Raw genomic sequence first — 18,654 nt, forward strand, 5'->3', positions numbered from 1 at the left:
GGAGATGGAGCAATAAACAAGCCATTTGTATAACACCTCCTGCATAATGTGTCTTTAAGTAGATATTGCCTAGGCTCTTAAGTGGTGAGGATTAGAGCAGGATGGGTGCTTCCATCACACTGAGACCTCTCATCATGGAAATCATTCCCCCGTCTTCTTTCGTTCCTAGATGTGACTTTAGGGTCACAGCGGGGACACATTGTCACTTGCTAAACATATATTTGACATAATCTCTGTGATACTGTTTGCTTCCCGATGTTAAGGGTCCTCACCCGCTTGCGTGAATTTGACACAAAACATATAAACTGTGGTGGATTCATTTGTTTTGTGTTCATTGATGACATGCACTCAGTTTTAGGAAGTTTTTACCGATGCACATAGACATTTCTTTTGTATGTTCTGCCACAGAATGCCAAATGACATCTATCCCAAAAAAGATTCACATTTTAGATGCTAGCTCTCCAGTTTACTAGGAGCAAGATACAACCCCCTTCCCAAGACAACTTGAATTCTAGCACCTTATGGTCACTGCACCAAGTGATTCATGGGAATTCAGACCTGTGTGGCTCTCCCCCACCCCTGCCCTACCTCTCAGCTGACCCCTGTGGTTCACATTCTTGATTTGTAGCCAGTTATTGCAGGAAAGCATAAATTACATCTCTGAAATGTTGCAATCGTGGGAATGAGGAAATACATGCCTGGCCTTTTTTGTTGGATCAGTGCATTTGCAGTTAATCTGAATTAATATCATAACCATTTTTTTAAATCATTTTGATCTGAACCAGCTTAGGGTAAGTCAGCATGTCCCAATTTCTAAGTAAAGCCTAAGTGTTTTTGGGCTTTTGTTGGCCAGCGAGCAGACCCGTCAATTTAGATATTCCTGCTCCATTAAACCCTGGCAGGGGTCCAGAAGCAGCGGACTAATCCTACTTTACCCTCCAGAAAGCATCACAGGAGGGCTGTCCTCCATGCCTCATGGGATATACAGTAGCCCTGATTCAAAACAGTCAAACAAGTGTCCTTCAATTGATCTGCTTGGTGACTCTGACTGTTAAATTAATACATAGATTGATTAAAAAAACATTTAAAGGCCCTGAAATTCATTTTCTAACTATGTGCAATGGGGTACTACATGAACACAATATGTGTTTGCCAAATTTGCCAGTTTTGGTTATTTCACATGAGACACTTCTATATGTGCTGTTTTATCTCTGCCCTACTCACCGTTTTTAAGAGGTTAGGGTTAGTTTCGACAAAGTGATGTCACATAATTCTGTGCTCAACTTGAATCAAAATGTGACAGAATGTGTTATGGTTTTGTTTGCATATGTTGCCAGGCCACTGCCAATCAGATCGGATCAAACCACCCATACCGGCCTGATGAAGCAGATTTGTTGAGTGTTCAACTCTTAGTATTTAATACTTTCAGTGGTTTAGCAGCATATTGTATAGAAATAGCGTTTCAGTCACATTGGTATTCCAGTCTCATGGTTATACCTTTATCTGGTTTTGTTCAGCAAATGAAATAAAAATGAAAAAGTATATTGAATGATTGAATGATTGACGTGAAGCAAACGGACTGTTTCAAGTCTTTATGCTAAGCTAAGCTAAGGAGTAGTTCAATCTTCTTCTTTTTTTTTTACTCTTAGCAAGAAATCGTATTTCGGAGCTTTCCTTTAATAATAATAATATAGTTAGGCTAATGTTAACAAGCCTGTCAATGGCAGCTGATTAGCACTAGTAGAATGCAGATCAATTTGAAACAAAATTTGAATAGCAAATATTATAGGGGTCCTACAAAGCTGTAATTTCGGAAGCAAATAAAAAGGTAAGTAAACTGCATTTCCCGCTCTGTGTTTTCACCAAACTGAGGAATCACAGTGTAGATTTCTCTAGTAGTTTCTATGGATACCTGTAATCATTTTCACAACATCTCATGTTTTAGTTGTCTGTAGAGCTACCTGCAAGCTGTCTCTTCTATCAGGACATCGTTACCTCAAGTACTTCTTTACCTTTTGTCGAGGTCACACAGAGTCTGGAATGCTGACTGACGTGCATTACACAACCAAATGTGTGTCATGGAAAAACCAGACCTTATTTGTTTTTTTCCAGGTGAGATCATCAGATGTGATATTTGTTTTTGTCATTTTTGTTATTGTGCATTATGTAACAATAACAATATAACAATAATAAGTGTTGCAAGACTTGCTACATGAAAAAAATACATGGCATTACAAGAATCAAAGACGTTTTCTTTGGAAGCTGTTCAAGTCATGATGATTCCACATACAAATGCAAATTCACATCAATCCCTCAACGCCTGAATGTTTGATCTGATGCATTCCAGGGAACTGATAACAATATCACCAGGGGTCTCACCCTTTGGCCTTTGAAGCATCTGTGTTTTCTTCTTCTTCTTAGTTTCAATTGGCTCCACATCAATCCACACAGCAGCATATGTTCTTTCAGAGCTCGATTAGAATCAATTCAAACAGGAAACTCTGCCGCAATTGGCTGATTAACATGAGAACACAATCTTTTCAAAGGGATACAACTTTCCAAACAAACACAAAGCATCATTACTTGCCATTACACACTTAGGAAAGCATTTGACTCAGACTGAAGATAGAAGGAAAAAAAAGTGCTTGAAAAGCTAAGTTTATGTTGGTCAACACAAGAACATTTTCATGGTTATCTTGATGAGATTAATTCATTGATTACAAAATTGGCTTTTGTCTAAGTATGTTAAATAAGTGCCTGTCTATTGCATGAGATTAGCTGGATTTTAACAAAAAGTTCCAGAGAAAGGGAGTGGGCAGAAGATTAAAGGCATTGATGGTAAAATTCTCACTCTGAACAGACTCAAATGAAACCACAAATGAAGTGAAAACACACATTGTTTATCAACAGCATAACTTGCTCTTGCAATCAGTCCTAAAAGACCAGCAGAGAGAGGCTATACTCAACATGTTGCAAAGATTCCCTCTTAAATCATTACTTGTGTGATATTGCAGCACAAAGTCTGTGAGACTCTCACAATGACTCTGCAGCTGCTTGATTGTGCGCTGCAGTGGCAACACTGTAAAATGGCATTGATATCCAACCTCCGTGAGTGTGTGGGAAACAGAGCTGCCTTTCCTGCTCTTTGAGAGAAAACACTCCAGAGAAAAATGGCAGGAAATCTCAAGGGTCTTTCGATTTCAGGCTGAGAAAGTGAGTCAGAGTACCTGAGAGCTTAGAGGCCTCATAATGTCAGGGCCATCTAGGGAGGGAAATGTCAAGCAGTAGCCTAGGTAAGAAAGTCCAAAAATTCACAAGGTCATTTGAAAGTGTCTGATTATTACATAGTGCAATTTTGGTTACACATATCAAACTTTAACTTCTAAGATGCACTTGCTTTTACAGCTTGTATCTGCCAACAGGGGGGGCTGGAGCCTCGTCCCTCATCTGTATTACTCCCACTAAAGGCCTTATCCCCCTAAAACACAATTATATTCCCACTTTCCTTTTTCTACACAAGATTACATCAACTTTTAAGTGGAATTAGTTACCTTAGATCAGTGTTTCCCAAACTCTTTTCTGGGCCCTCACACAATGACAAACCACCGCGACCCAATTCACAACAGGCCTTGTCTATAAATTGTGAGAACACCGAATTTGCGTAAATGAATTTACCATTTTACTGCCATTTCTACATCACATTATATAAACTTGAATGGGTAAACCAGCCATTTAGAAGAGACAAATATGTTTGATGAATCAGAACTGTGTTTTATGCATGTGCGAGTGAAAACATATGCATGTTAAATACTTTATAAATGAGACCAAACAAATGCATTTAGGGGGAGTTAACAGGCGACTCATTATTTTTATGTTCTCTCATCAGCCAAACAAACAGAATGGATGCTAGCCTTTTATTTGAGATTCAAAGTAGGCTACAAACATCAGAACAATACGAACATTCAGGTTCAAAGGTGTACTGCAAATATAAATGTTAAAAGAAATTCTGCAAATGGCAGACCCAAATAAAATCTCCTGTGACTCACCTGTGGGTTTCGACCTAGTCTTTAGGAATGACTGTTTTATATAATCTATAAAATGTAGGGCATGAGGCATGTATGGCATATCCAGCTTAAAACAAATCTTTAATTAAATTACCAAGGTTAAGGAAAGAAAGACCTAAACCACACCTCTTAATATTCCCTCAGAGTTTCTTGACGACCTGGTTGATCCCTTGAGTCTATATTTAGCAGCTGTTGGAATACTTTGGCAGTTCTGTGGCACTTTGAGGGGAAACATTGTGCAATCATTTTATTTGTGGCATGTGTTGACATCAAGAGAGAAAAGTGGCGTCTTTCAACAACTAAGTATAGCTAATGAGTTGGCCAATCATTCTGTAGCACAGGCTACAATGCAAACAGTGTGCTGTTTTTACCAAAACAAGCACCTGTCCCTCTCTTCACTGGGTGTGAGCTCTCCACAACTAGGTCATTAGGTTTTCACTCCTTTTTGTTTTTTACTCTCTTATTTCGGCTGACGTTTCAAAGAGAAAAATATAAATTGACTGATTAAAGAAAGGAAGAATGAAGACGCAGGACTTCAAAATGTTACTGGAGGGGGAAGAAAACAGGCCACATCCTCAGTTGTGGGTGGTTGTTTGCCAACTGTCACTGTGGCACTTCCCTTGGCACTGGAAAAACCCACGTGCTTCACCCAATTGTTGTGCTTTGACAAAGAATAACACACAAGGTTGATTTGGCCTCACAACGTCAAATAACTATGCTGGTTGCAGTCATGCATGCTGCCAAAGTGAAGCAGCCCTACATTGAATAACACACCTTTGGATGCTCATGCTGAGCCATCTGCAGACGTTTGCATACTAACTGAGTTGGATTTGTTTTCTGGCATTCCTGCTATCTCTCCCTCCCTTAATACCATTGTCCGCTCAAATGCTTTTAATAAAAGGTTTAGTCTGGTCTCATGCCACATACACAGTAATACTGACACATAAACATGATAAACCCCTGGGAAAATCTCCAAATATGTGGCCTTGCCACAAAATCGAGCATTTCCCTGATGAATGCTACACACTGGCTTAGGAAGTTGCCACTATTTTGGCCACGGGAGCATCCCAGAAAGTGTGAATTTAAAGAAATATTTTCAATGAAATTCGCTTATATGCCTCATTGCGAAGAGTTAGATGATACCACTCAGTGTACTGTAAATATGTAGCTACAGCCAGCTAGCTTAGCTGAGCTCAAAGAAGGGGAACAAGAGAAACACAGCTAGCCTGGCTCTGTGCAAAGGTAAAACAACCCCCTTAAGAATACCTGATGTCTTGTTTGTTAAGCAGTACAAAAACCAAAGTGAAAAAACAACACTTGGTGGTTCACATCACAGATGATAATGAAGTAAAATTTGTGTATTAGCGAATGCTAACATGCTAACACAACTAAGATGGCAAACATGGTGAGGAATGTTAGCCTTCAAATAAAACCAATGTTCAATATGGCAAAAGGCATTTCAACAACGCAGTGGTGTATTGCTTTAACATCTCTGAAGAGGATTCTTGAGACCATGTGGATCCAAACACATAAACAAAAATAACATCCAGATCCCATGCAACTGTGAAGTGCTAATATAGTATACTACATGGTATTTTGCTATTACGAATTTCCATCAGAGCAACAAGGACTCAGTAAATGTTCAGACAGTACAACATATAATGTGTATAACTTCAAAATACTTGTTTTTCAAGTTAAAACTGATAAAAACGTTCCTCACAGATGATCTCACAGATCCATTTCCCCTCAAGGCCCGACACCCCTCAGCCAGGCGCAGGCAGCTGCCGTGGGTTTGAGTGTAAAAGAGATTAAGGAAATTAAATTATGAGCTGCAAAAGTGCCATTCCTCGGGGATAGAGCAGACTAATGAAGCAGGAGGCAGCTCTCTGGCTTGAGATTTAATTTTGTCGAGCCTGGTTTAGTCCCCAGTCCTGCTCCAAACAGATTGGATTAAAAGATCCAGTGAGTGTGAGTCAAGTTCTGTTTGAATGAGAAGAAACAGTTTTTACATCAACCACTGCCGATGATGAATGGATTAAAGAATGGTGTTTATTATAGCACAATGATGGATGAGACTAAACAGTATTCTTTCTTTAACAAGATGAGCAGCAGCTCACGCCCAAACCACAAGCCAAATTCAGTCTTTTCATCTAAGCAGTCAGAAAGCACAAAGGGTAACTTTGGGTCATTTTCAAACTAGTTTCCCGTGTTTTTGTGTCTAAGTGACTCCTGGGACCAACCAGTTTTGAAATTGGTTCAATATAGAGCCAGAATGCTGCTGACAGCAGCCAATAAACAAGCTGTTTGAAAGTGTTTGTTTTTGCCACTATTAAAGTCTGTATGGCAACACTTAGACACAAAAACATGGGAAAATAGCATCTAGGTTAAAAAATACCAAAGTTACCCTTTAAGTAAAATAACGTATGGAGGAACAATAGTTTCTGTTTCTATTTTGTTGATAGAAGGGTTCAGAGAAGGCATGTGGTTTACTGCCAAATCATGAGCCATTGTTTGTGGCTTTTTAATGGACGGTTTTCCTCTTGTGGTGAAGTGGCCTCCAGACCGCACAGCACTCGTGTCCACTGGCAGGAACCCAGCAAAGGGTGAGGTGACCCTCAGCAGACAGAGCTGACCCCCCTATATAAGAGGGCGAGGGCTCTTAAGCGGATGGACTCCATTAGTGGCCCAATCACTTTCTCTTTAACACACTTCCAGGGTGACCTTCAGCCCTGCACTGACCAAGCCAAGGTCAGGGGTCAGAGTTCAGGCTAGGTACACATTAGCATGCAGGTGGGAGCTCCGAAAAGCATCAGTCGGAAAAATGTTTTTGGGGATGTGTGACCACTATTCTGAGTCATAATAGGCCAAACGCGCATCCTCAGGACATGACCTCAACCTCCACTCTGCGGTATTGTGTGTGCTCCTCATAATCAGAGTGCGTTTTGTTCAGAGGATAATGGCTGACATCTTTTCCTGGAGAGCGAGTGACCTCAGGAAGGGTAATGATATTGATCAGGGGTTCAAATTGCATAGGGAGCACAGCGCATCCATGTATATTGTACATTCTTCTTTGATGTCAATAGAGTATGCTGTTATTTTATGTTGTTTCATAGTATATTCAATGCTGATGCAAAAATAATAGACAGAGCCATGTGGAAATGTTTTGCTCCTCTCTTTGTGAAAGAGCATCCTCTGAATTGATGACCCCAGGGTTTCATATTCCCTCTGCACGTCTCCAAAGAGCCCTAACAGTGTGGTAAGGGCCTTTATTGATTAACTTATCTTTATTGTTATAGCTCCAAATGAGAGGCGTTCGACTGAGCTGTAAATCAAAATGCTCTAATGCAACATAATTGATCTTTTATTGCAAGTAGAAAAATAACTGCTTCTTTCAGACTTCATAACCACATTTAAAACATCCTTTATAGAGTGACAGATGTATTTTTGCAGCTGCAATTGTCTCCATACAGTTGGAACTGCTGACGATGACTCTGACATTGGAGTTTTGACTCTGAACATAGTCGCTGGGTCTTTGTACCACATTGTTTTGTACCAATATGTGTGGGTGGAGAGGATTGGCTTTGGCATTCTAACATAAGGACTGGATAAAAACAAATCAAATTAAAAGAATTGAACATCATGTGAACAGTATTGTTAAACAGTTTGTACAGCAAATCCGAAGTGAGATTAGCCGTTCATGTTTCTACTGAGTGAATATCTTTACTGGTGACTCAGAAAAAGAAGCAACAACAAATTAATGAGAGAGAACAAATTCAAAGTAGAGTTTGGACTGGGAGACAAAGGGCACACCAAATGCACTGAGTCAGATCATTTTGTTGCGCACTACATGTACCACATCATACCTTGTCATGTTGTTGGAAGCCACAGACAAACATGAGTGTTGTTGACTCACCGCTGTTTGTCTGGATCTCCTTAGTTTCATCAAAAACAAAACAGACAGCACATAGAACATGTCGTGAACAGATTTTCTGTGGTGATTTATCAACAGCAGGAGCCATAAACTGTTCTTTCATATTTCAGTTTTATCATTGTTTTCTGGAAAAGCACAACCACAGGACATAGTGCTTTAGTTATGCAATGAGGGAATTGTCCATCTCAGGAGACTTTCTGTCCATGTCTTTCATCAGTGCATGTTCTACATGAGAGCTCTTGTTGATCTGTATGTCCCCGTCCTCTCTCTCTCTCTCTCTCTCTCTCTCTCTCTCTCTCTCTCTCTCTCTCTCTCTCTCTCTCTCTCTCTCTCTCACAGATTAAACCTTTGTCCTAGTTCTGGGATGATTTCTAGGAAAGCAGAGCAGTGAGCCACAGAGCCACATATATGTGCTGTTTAAAATATGGAGTTTAAAAATATGGACCCACCACTGTAACTATATGACTTAAGGCAATCCTGGTATCATAAAAAGAAAACGTTTGTGACATGAACTCAAGAACTGCACAGAATACCCCCCGATGTCTACAAAACATCCAGAGTGTAAACAGCATGTATACAATGCAGTGTAATAGATATCTAAAAGCTGGTAGGTCTGTGCAGTTAACAAGTCTCTGAGGAGCAGTCAGCATTTCCTCTGAGAGCCTACAGCTGTACATTCCTCAGCCATGACTGCAAACATGAATAGGAGACTTCTTAAAACTTACATGTTGTGGGTTGAGCATGAGCGACGGAAAAATAAACACCATTGGCTTCATGCAGATTTCATCGTTTTTATTAGAATGTATGAATGTACACAGTACAAATGTTCTGTCTTCAACCGTTGAAAAACTTCAAGTCACAGAAAATGCCACCACTGCTTTTTTTTTCTCCTTGAAAGCAAATCATAACAAACTCATTTCCCTTTTACCCAGTATTAAAACATTAACAATTGTATGATGAAGTATGATGGAGCGTTTATGTAGCTTCCAGATGAAAGGACGTTTGGTCAGGGGGTTTGATCCCTCCGCAGTCACGGAAAATGTTCAGAACAGCCGCCTCAATAGAGAAGAGATGCTCGTCCTTTACCTCAGGACAGTAGAGCCTCATGAACTCTGCCAGGCGGACCAGGTATTCCATATTGTGGCCCGTGTTCCCTCTACAGGTGGCAATCTGGGCTGCGATCTCCTTGTCTGAGGCCGGGCCGAGGTAGATGGGGTTGTCAGACGTAGCAATGTAGACGAGGGCCAACAGAGCACCCTGACCCTTCTCCTTAGGGATGAACTCCACCATCTCTGTTATGTAACCCCCCAACACAACCTCTCTCATGTTTAGGTGCTGAAGGGACTCTTCAATCTGGGAGTCAGTCACCTCATAGGCCACTCCCCATGTGCAAGACTGTAGGGAAAGCAAGTGGAGGAGGAATGTTAATGGTAGAAATACATGAAAATACATGAAATGGTTATACATGTCAAGTAAAACATATACAAGTTCATTCATTAGTTATTATTCTCTTCAAGTTCATTGTTTCATATGTTCAATAGTAGTGATTGGGTTAAAATAATATTTACAACTTTTGTAACAGTTTTTATAGACTGGTAATGGTATAGAAATTGATAGAATATATAGTGCATGCTGTAAACAGTATTAAAATAGACTCGGAGCTTCCAAATGAAGGACACTTACCTCCTGATCCTCCACTAGTGTGGCAACTCTACCTGGCTGTGGAGAGCAAGGACACGGGCAGTGAACAAATAATACATGATAAACAGAAAAATGACTAAATAAGCAACTAAAACCATCAGAAAATATTTGCAAAATAATATGATTGTAAATTAATGTGGACAAATCTCACCTTTTCCTTGTCCCCTCGATAAAAAGTATCTCCATGCCAGAAGAGCCTTTTGTATCCTTTGATGAAGCCAACTTTGCTCCTCTTGTATGCAAAATCAGGTTTCCACACTAAGGAGCCATATCCAAATATCCACAGGTTGCCCTTTTCTTTGATAATTTCCTGAGGTTTCATTTTATGTTTGAAAAACGAGACAAGTGCTTTTATGTGGCTACTTCTGTCAACAAGTAGCTGCTCTCCTCTATTCCCTCTCTTGTTTCTATCGTCCTATACATTCCAAGACATCTGAGAGTCGCTATTATAAAGTGCAGTGCAGTGCAGTTTTATCGAAACGAGTCTATTATTAGGGTATCATCAGAAACACCGTTTGTACGCACTGTGCGTGTTCTCTTGCTGATGTACAAACACGTGTATTTGTTGTTTAGAGCGAGTCAGAGCGAGACGGTTTCGACCAATTAAATCGCCGGAGGGGCGGGCTTAGCTAACAGATGAACCAATCAGGATGACTTTAGTTGGAGCACCTCACACCTGTGTTTACCAGTGAATGTGGAAAAACCCATACTTTCTTCAGACCTCACTGGCTGCTGCATTTACAGTAAATGTGTATTTTTTAAAAACCTGAGGATTTAAAACCCAGTAAGAAAATGTACACAATTCAATTTTTTTTCTTTGTGACATGACATGGATTTGATTTGTTTTTTTATTTTCAAAACTTTTTTTCACATCATGGTCAAAGCAATATAAGCTTGTTTTGTTACAACAATTTCATTCATTAAAAAGCATTGTTAAGTGTCAAGCAGTTAGTGGGTCCAGCTGGTAATCACATTACCTATAAATAGCTGGGATTGTTCTAAACGAGCTCTCTTAAGCTCATTATGTGTCTGCTCTGCTCAGGTCTGTCTAGCACACCACTGTGCCAACACCGGCTGAACACTCATGGATGACTGCTTGAGATCATTTGTCCTCTGCCTGTCACTGCGTGGTATTAGATGAGTTAAGTTGTGAGAGAAACTATTTTCTTGAAACTTCACACAAAGCCTACTGCCCCCAAGTGGTAGTAACAGACATTACTCCACACTTGAGACTTAAAACCAATGCTTCAACATTAGATGCAGGAGTTTTAGGTGATTAAAAAAAGTTCAAAGTGACAGTGTCATTTGCTGGGTTGTTATGGTGGTCTGCCTCATGGGGGCTTGGCAGCGACTGGGTTGAGGGGCCTCTGTTTGCTGTGCTCAGTAGTGAAAGGGCATATGCAGATTTCCTCATATGTCGGAGTTTTATTAAGTTCCTCACATCCCTCTCCATCCCCTCCCTCTTTCAGAGATAGCTTATCACCAACAAAAGATCATATCTAGTCTGCATTGTTTCTCGGCGATGTTCAAAAATACAATAGCAGTTCAGAGAAGCACTCTGTTACTTTCTCTTTATTTTCCTTTACAGATGTTTCTTTTTAAATATGTATCTTTTTGTTTGGGTAGCTTATTTCCTTCCTGCTTGCACAATGATTTCACATCACACTAATACAGACGTCATGGACAATCATTAGAAACGCTACCACGCCAAATATGACTGTATAGACAATGAAGTCACCTCGACGGCGGCTGACACAAATAAAGTTTCTAGATGATTTCAACATTTAAATTAGGATCTCTATTGGACCACATGTACACTCGACCAATAAAAACAAACAGTGTACCAGATATGTGTTCATTGTTTCTTTTTATAACAAAAAAATAATACAAATAAAACACCAATGACACTTTAAAAATAAATTCACCTTTTTCTGGGCATCAACTTAAAAACAGATGTACAATCCATACTTCTAATCTCAACATATAAATATACAGTATATACAAAATAATCTTATAAACACAGAAGGAGAAAGAGCAGTGCTTCATATGCTTAAATTACTAATGAAATACTAATCTTACAAAATAACATTAATGGTTTAGTCATTTTCTTTGAAGGCGTCCTTGGTACGATAGTCACTTCATGTATTTCTTTGCATATGGTAAAACGAGGCCAAACAAGGCCAAATCATGAGTTTCCCTGCATGGCACTGCTGCATATTGCGTCTTTTGATCTCATATATTCATATTGCTGTGCAAAGGACTCAAGATAAGGCGGGGCACAAGGTTTTAAACAAATATATAAGGCTTTGTGATCTAGGCTGCATACATTCTTCATACAAAAATGGATTTACAAATTTGATAACCCTATACCCTTCAAAAATGAACCGTTTTCAGTCGTTTTTGTCCCTTTCTGATTAAGCTCAATGCTGATTTTTGTTTGCATAGCGCATTGTAGGCCACAAAAAAATGGAAAAGGCTTGCTCCTTCCACAGGCTTGTTGGCAGCAAGTTGATTTCTTGATTGCTGATTACTGCAATAAGGTGGAGAGAAGAACATCAAGATTGTCCTCTAATCAACACGCAGGCATAAACATCTTGGCATGTTGCCCTTGGATGAACTTGGACAGAGCAGACGAGGGTTTGTGTCGAAAACATCGAAGGCGATTTTCTGATTATTTGTAGTCTTCTTTACATTCTCACCGAGATCAGTAGCTTCAGTTCTTTTGATTTCGAGGAGCACACCGGCTCCATCCAGTTATCAAGTTTTCAAAGCAGCAACTTGCATTTAAATAAATCCCAGTCTCTCCACACTTGTAAACAGTCCACAAGAAATCCAATGTTGACAGTGAGTAATAATTTCCATTTATTATACCTGAAAAAGAAGAAGATCAAAAAAAACGTAATGACTAAAATGTGGTCAATAGTAAAGGTCATGCTCTAACGAAAAAGAGAAAATAGACTCATTATGAAAGTAACTTACCTCGGTTGCAATGATGCATTCGTTTTTCTCCTCTGCTACGACAAAGACAGACTGGTACATTGAATCGCTGGAAGAACATATTGTTGATATTCTACATGCTGGCCTTTCTCTGTGGAGTGAAGATACACTATGTTAGTTACTGAGCACAAAAACAAAGTGTTTCACATTGTCGTCAGTGAATTTATCCTCTAATCATCATACTCAAATCTTTCTGGTAAAAAAAACGAAACACACCGCACAGTGACAGACACATAACCATTATAGAATAATTGAACTCCTTACCTATACATTCGACTCAAATGCTTTTTTTCTTCTATTGTCTTTTCACAGTTTTCATCTTTGTCCAAAAGGGACAGTTCATCCTTGTACCCGGTGGAGGTTTTATAGTCCAGGTGGTAGTGGTTGATGTATTTGTGATTTGACTTTTCCCTGGGAGAGTCCACCTCCAAATCCACCTTTTTATTGGTGTTCTTGAGCTCTAGAGTAGAGATGAGGTTCTCTTTCTGAAAGTCAACCTTGGAGAGGTTGTTCATGGTCTCCGAGTCCTGCTCCCTGCTTCTCTGCTTCTTGACGTGGCGTATTAATACCACCACCATGCAGAGAAGCACCAGAACAGCCACCAGGCCAACGCCCAAGCAGATGGCTGCCAAGCTCAACTTGTCCCCAGACTCCCAGCCTATGTTTGGGCTGGGGGTGTTGGGTAAAGGCACGACGCTGGACTGGCACTGGGGGCCGCTGTAATGGGAAGGGCAGATGCAGGTAGGCTGGCCTTTGGCTCCAGTGGTGCAGGTCCCACCGTTCAGGCAGCGTTGAGAGACACAGCGGTCGGTTGGCCTGTCGCAGTGGCGGCCTGTGTGCCCTGGGGGGCAGGTGCAGGTGTAGTCGCTGATGCGGTCTATGCAGGTGGAGCCGTTTGCACAGGGGTTCCTGGCACACTCGTTGATGTTGATCTCACAACGCAGACCTGTGAAGCCTGAGCGACAGCTGCACAGTCGGAGGTTACCGTGGATCACACAATGTCCACCTGTCCAAAACAAAACCACGTTATAGAAGCCTTCCTCATTTTCAGATCATTTCTAACACAAATACACAGAAAGAAAATAATTGTTTTTTTATTTAGAGAGAATGATATATTACCATTGGTGCATTGCAGTGAGGTACATTTGTCCACCTTCCTCTCACAGTTAAGTCCAGTGTAGCCTGCTGGACACTCGCACATATAAGTGTTTCCATTATCCCGCTCTCTGCATTTGCCACCATGAAAGCAGGGTGTATCTGCGCAGGTCAGCATCCTGTGTTCACAGTGTGTCCCTTCAAACCCGTGTGGACACGCACACCTATAGCCGTTCTTAGAGTCCTGCAGAGGAAAAAAATATGAAGTTTTTCAAAAAGCTCCCTGTCAGATGTTTTCTTTATCACATCCTGTTCACGACTGCCCCGACGAACCCTATTATCCTTAGTTTGAATTCTATTTACAGTACGCACTCTGTGAACTGGGTCATCTACTGACTTGACAATCGATAGCATCCTCCTGGACTAGCAGATAGAGTGAGGCAAAAACAAAAACAGGAAAGCCTGTGTTGTGGGAAAGGAGGGAGAGAGACTTCCGGACTCACCAGGCAGTGGCCTCCATTGCGACAGGGCTGGCTGTCACACTCCCTGACCTCCAAGTCACAGTTAACCCCGTTGAAGCCAGGCATGCAGGTGCAGGTGTAACTTCCCTGGCCCGTATTCATACACGTGGCACCGTTGGCACAGGGTTTGTGATGGGTGCAGTAGTTCAGATCTGAAAAAAACAAATGGGTGAAAACATTACTAATGTAATAAAAAAAAAAAAAGGCACCACATTTGAAGCAGCATTTTTTTTTAGTACAAAGAGGTAGTTACACACCTTGGTCACAAAAGATGCCTCCCCAGCCCTCCTTGCAGGTGCACTGCCACGGCTCTTTACAGGTACCATGTTTACAGGATGGATGGAGTTTACACACATCACAAAAGAGTCCCTGCCAGCCTTCTCTGCATCTGTACACACATAAAACAAGACAACGTGACAGTTGGCTCACGCACAAATGAACACCCATGGTTTGCCCTGGTTGGCCTCCTCATTGCCTCTTGAGCACAGTCATGACAGAGAGAATACCTCATGACAAAAATACATTATTTGCACACTGTAATCTTTTCATCCTCTATGTCATAATCCTAAAGATAATCCTAGAGACGATTTAAAATAGAGACAAATAAATACATCCTAAAAGTTAAATACAATGTTACACTTGTGTTACATAATTAGGCACAAATACAGTATTTAATGGTTTATCTGCTTTTAATTAAGCTTTTATTCCTGCAGTCGTTGTAAATGTTTATTATTGTATTTTAGCAGTTCGCTGATCACTGATGCCAATGAAGAGACATCTACATTTAATTATGAATATCCATAAGTGAACACTCACTTGCACTGTCCAGGTAATGTGCAGTTTCCATTCCTTTCGTTACACCCTTCGAGACAGATTGCTGAAATAAAACAGGGATGTTTAGATGTCTAATTTAGCAAATATAACAAGCTTCTAATAATGCTTCCCCCCCTCGCACAGTAAAACCTGTTACCTGAACATTTCAATGAAAAACATTCGCCTCGCCTGCTCTGTGCTGTATATATGTGACATAGAGATTGCGCATGGTTTTATGGTGTTAAACGGCTGTTTAGTGCGGAGCAGATGCTTGTTCCCAAAAAAGGAGGACAGCTGTCCCATTGTTATCGGTGGGCAGCTCGAGCCCCGTTTGCAGCTGCTGCCCTACACCGCTTTAACAATAGAGCCCACAATTTAGTGGTGCGTGGCGGGCGATAATGCCGCGATTAACCCCGGCGCGCGCTGCTGGGCGACCACCGCCCTGGATTAAACCGCACGCGCCCACAGAGAAAGTGTGCTCTCTGTCGTCAAATTTCACCCTGATAGCTCCTCTCTCCAAAAAAAAACACACCTGTGATGATGTAAGAGGTAATTTAGACATTAACGCTCTAAACGTTATTTAAGCCTATTCTGAAATGTACAAATGGCTTATATCACTTTGCAGCTTATTTAGCTGAATGTTTAAGGGCAATTAAACGGAAGCTAAACAGCTACCCATTGTTTCTTAAATTACACAATGTCTTTCTTTATATCGTGTTTTGTAAATTTATATCTTAATTTGCAATTCCGCCTAAAATCTGCATTGTGACCTTTTATGACATACAAAGGAAAATAAGTGTCCATATGGTGTCTTTACTCTTGCTTACGTTCTTGGCAGTATTCTCCCTTCCATCCCGGTAGACAGGCTATTTGCCCGTCAGGCTTGCAGGTGTAGTGGCCAAAATGGTCGTCTCTCGGAGCGCATATTTTGGAACAAGTGTCCCCGTAGTAATGTTCATTGCAGATGAACCGGTATGAGTACCTTAGGTCCGTCTGGGTCCCCCTCTGCACATCCTGGGACCACTCATGCCCTATTCCCAACTGTCTTTGGATGGCAAAAGAACTAATCAAGAATTCAGGGTTGGTGATATCTGTGAGGAACAGAACATCAGACACATAATGATAAGTTTAAAGCAGAAACAATTTAACAGTTATTCATTTTGTGATTTATGTAACAATACACAATATATACACTGAAATGTCCTCTTCCTCTACCATTATTCCCTCGTTATGAGGGACCTAACAAAAAAGGTGTAAAATCCAGGAAAAGCCTGTCATGGGATTTTTTTGGCAAGGCTTCGTATTCTCACTCAAGCCTGTACACTTTCCCATGCATGCCAAAAATAAAACAAGGGAAGTGCAATTGTGTTGGAGAGATGTGATTGTGAAGAATTGTCGTGTGACTCATAAGGCATCCTAACAAACACGCATCCATGAAGTTGAAAATGCCGGATGCATTTCCCAGAACGTTAAGTGAGGGTTATTGATGAAATGTGGAATAGTTAAGTCATTGAGGCTACACAAAGCATGTCTCCCTCTAGTGGTGGACGGGCAGTGCCCGTCTCCTCACCTCCAGATAGGTCCGCTGCAGGAGAATACCGGGCTTCAATAACTAATGAGAAAGCACCCTGTGGGGACAAATAAGGAAATAAACGTCAACAAAAAAGACAAATTTACAAATATACAAAAATAATATATTTACATAGGTTCTGTCTTTTACTTTGTTTCTCTGAAAAACATTATAAAATTGTTTTATTTCACTTTATTTCGCCAGAAAGATCCAAACCTGAAAATATTGTACTCTTTAATTCATTACTAAAATCATTTTGAATTTAATGCGTGAACATTTCTTTGGTTTCAGCATAAGAGTGTTGAAAGCCATTCGGACACACGGAAGGACAGTTGCTCTTACCGGCCAGGTGAAGTTGAGCGGCAGACGCAGCCTGGCGTCCTGCTGGATTATGAAGGAGTCGGTGCCCAGAACAGGTGTGGTGACTTTGCCAAATAAACAGTCTCCAGGAGACACCACCGTCTGGAAGTTCTTCAAACAAACCCTGAAATAAGTCCTGCAGCCAGTCATGCTGCAACTAAGTCCATTTGCCAGCAAACCTTTAGTATTCTGAAAGTGATGGAGATCTATCTCGAACACGCCTGATCCCAGAACCTAAAAGGATACAAAAAGTGAGCACAACAGAATACTGCAACGTTCGTTTCTAAAATTATTATTTTCCAATTTACAAAGATATAAAAAAAAAACAGGCTACCTGAGTAAATACAGTTACAACTATTGCGAGGACAAGTGTGAACCAAACGGCCATCCTTTAGAGTTTGATGTGCGTATCCTTAAAAAATCAGTTTGTCCTCCAACAAAACGCTCCTATTCCAAATGGTGATGCCAAAAAAAACGGAGTGAAGACAAATAAAGTGATCAGAATAAATATAATCCTCCTTCCAAAGCCTGTACGACAAGATCCAGCTCCACAAGCCGTATCCAGAAGAAGAAGTTGAAAAAAACAGTTATCCAGTGCTAGAGGTTAGACACATATCAATAACGTCAATATCCACAAGTGAGTCTGTCTGCGGTCTTTATGTTGCCCATCCATCGTTCCGGTCAGATGTTGTTTGAGTTTGCTGTGCTGATGCGAGACTTGTGTTGCCGACAGTGATGCGAGCATGTGGCGGAGCATCAGCGCACAGTGACTCCCAGTGAGGGGTGTTTGACGTCCCTCCCAGTTTATATACCGCAGTGTAGTGCCATTACTGGCACTGTCAGTATATAAACACCGCCCCCTCTCCTCTCCACCTTCTTTCTTTGCTGAGAATATCACCATCGTTCATTGTCATTTTGGAGGATATTCTCTTCGCTTCACCTGCTCCAGAAAAACATAACTTTTCTGCTAACTAAATACAGTATATTGCAAAACAACATACGGTAAAATAAATATAAGGTATTTTAAAACCAGCAGGCCAATAAGGTCAGTAAATTCACCGTTGGCTACCAGAGACACGGGCTCAATAGAACAGTAAACTGTAGGAAAATAAGTAATTTTTCTTCAGGATCATCCTGATTATTTGTGCGTATTTGCGCGCTCGGACGCTCCGACTGCCTTTTAAGCTTGTGACCTCGTAGCGTTCTCTCTTGTTTCGTGTGTTTATTTAAGACAGAGAAGACGGAGCCCGAGATAGCTCCACAGCTGTATGATAATGAACTCTTATTGCAAACACATTGTCTCACTCATAAATCAGCTGAGGAACCCGCGCTTTACAAAAATCTGGCGCGTAAATGAGCGAAGATGTGCCGTCCAGTATTACTGTATAGATTTGAAATTAACATGAATGATAGTATGTTTCTTCGGGAAATATTTACAGATCTGCCAAACATGCCCTAAACAGACTTCATTGGTTATTTTTTAAATAATTGTTTTAAATATAATTGGATTTTAGTCATTCAGAAAGCTTATTTAAGGACACACACACACACACACACACACACACACACACACACACACACACACACACACACACACACACA

The 18,654-nt window shown here is 40.7% G+C and overlaps 2 protein-coding genes across 2 annotated transcripts; both read right to left on the reverse strand.

The window, feature by feature from the left end:
- Nucleotides 1-8,872: 8,872 nt before the first annotated feature.
- LOC116383922 (glutathione-specific gamma-glutamylcyclotransferase 1-like) lies at nt 8,873-10,018 on the reverse strand. Its single transcript, XM_031848124.1, has 3 exons — nt 9,848-10,018; nt 9,679-9,714; nt 8,873-9,390 (listed from the first exon to the last, which is right to left on the reverse strand). Exons 1-3 carry the CDS (start codon nt 10,016-10,018, stop codon nt 8,971-8,973), a joined length of 627 nt encoding a protein of 208 aa, XP_031703984.1. The 3' UTR covers nt 8,873-8,970.
- Nucleotides 10,019-11,254: 1,236 nt separating this feature from the next.
- On the reverse strand, nt 11,255-18,293 carry LOC116383948 (delta-like protein 4). The gene is made up of 11 exons (XM_031848166.1): nt 17,387-18,293; nt 17,035-17,286; nt 16,693-16,750; nt 15,950-16,213; nt 15,126-15,186; nt 14,567-14,697; nt 14,292-14,461; nt 13,813-14,032; nt 12,958-13,699; nt 12,676-12,784; nt 11,255-12,567 (listed from the first exon to the last, which is right to left on the reverse strand). The coding sequence occupies exons 1-11, from the start codon at nt 17,438-17,440 to the stop codon at nt 12,562-12,564; spliced, it is 2,067 nt and encodes a 688-aa protein (XP_031704026.1). The 5' UTR covers nt 17,441-18,293; the 3' UTR covers nt 11,255-12,561.
- Nucleotides 18,294-18,654: the final 361 nt, after the last annotated feature.

The sequence above is a fragment of the Anarrhichthys ocellatus genome, unplaced genomic scaffold (assembly GCF_004355925.1).
Source record: "Anarrhichthys ocellatus isolate YVR2014 unplaced genomic scaffold, GSC_Weel_1.0 scaffold7, whole genome shotgun sequence".
Lineage (NCBI taxonomy): Eukaryota > Metazoa > Chordata > Actinopteri > Perciformes > Anarhichadidae > Anarrhichthys > Anarrhichthys ocellatus.

Coding starts and splice junctions, on each gene's coding strand:
- LOC116383948 (XM_031848166.1), bottom strand. CDS start 17,440: ATGGCCGTTTGGTTCACACTTGTCCTCGCAATAGTTGTAACTGTATTT. Junction 14,462..14,566: donor AGGCATCTTTTGTGACCAAG/GTGTGTAACTAC, acceptor TGTTTTTTTCAG/ATCTGAACTACTGCACCCAT. Junction 12,785..12,957: donor CATTTGAGTCGAATGTATAG/GTAAGGAGTTCA, acceptor TTCACTCCACAG/AGAAAGGCCAGCATGTAGAA.
- LOC116383922 (XM_031848124.1), bottom strand. CDS start 10,018: ATGAAACCTCAGGAAATTATCAAAGAAAAGGGCAACCTGTGGATATTT. Junction 9,715..9,847: donor ATCGAGGGGACAAGGAAAAG/GTGAGATTTGTC, acceptor TGCTCTCCACAG/CCAGGTAGAGTTGCCACACT. Junction 9,391..9,678: donor CACTAGTGGAGGATCAGGAG/GTAAGTGTCCTT, acceptor CTTTCCCTACAG/TCTTGCACATGGGGAGTGGC.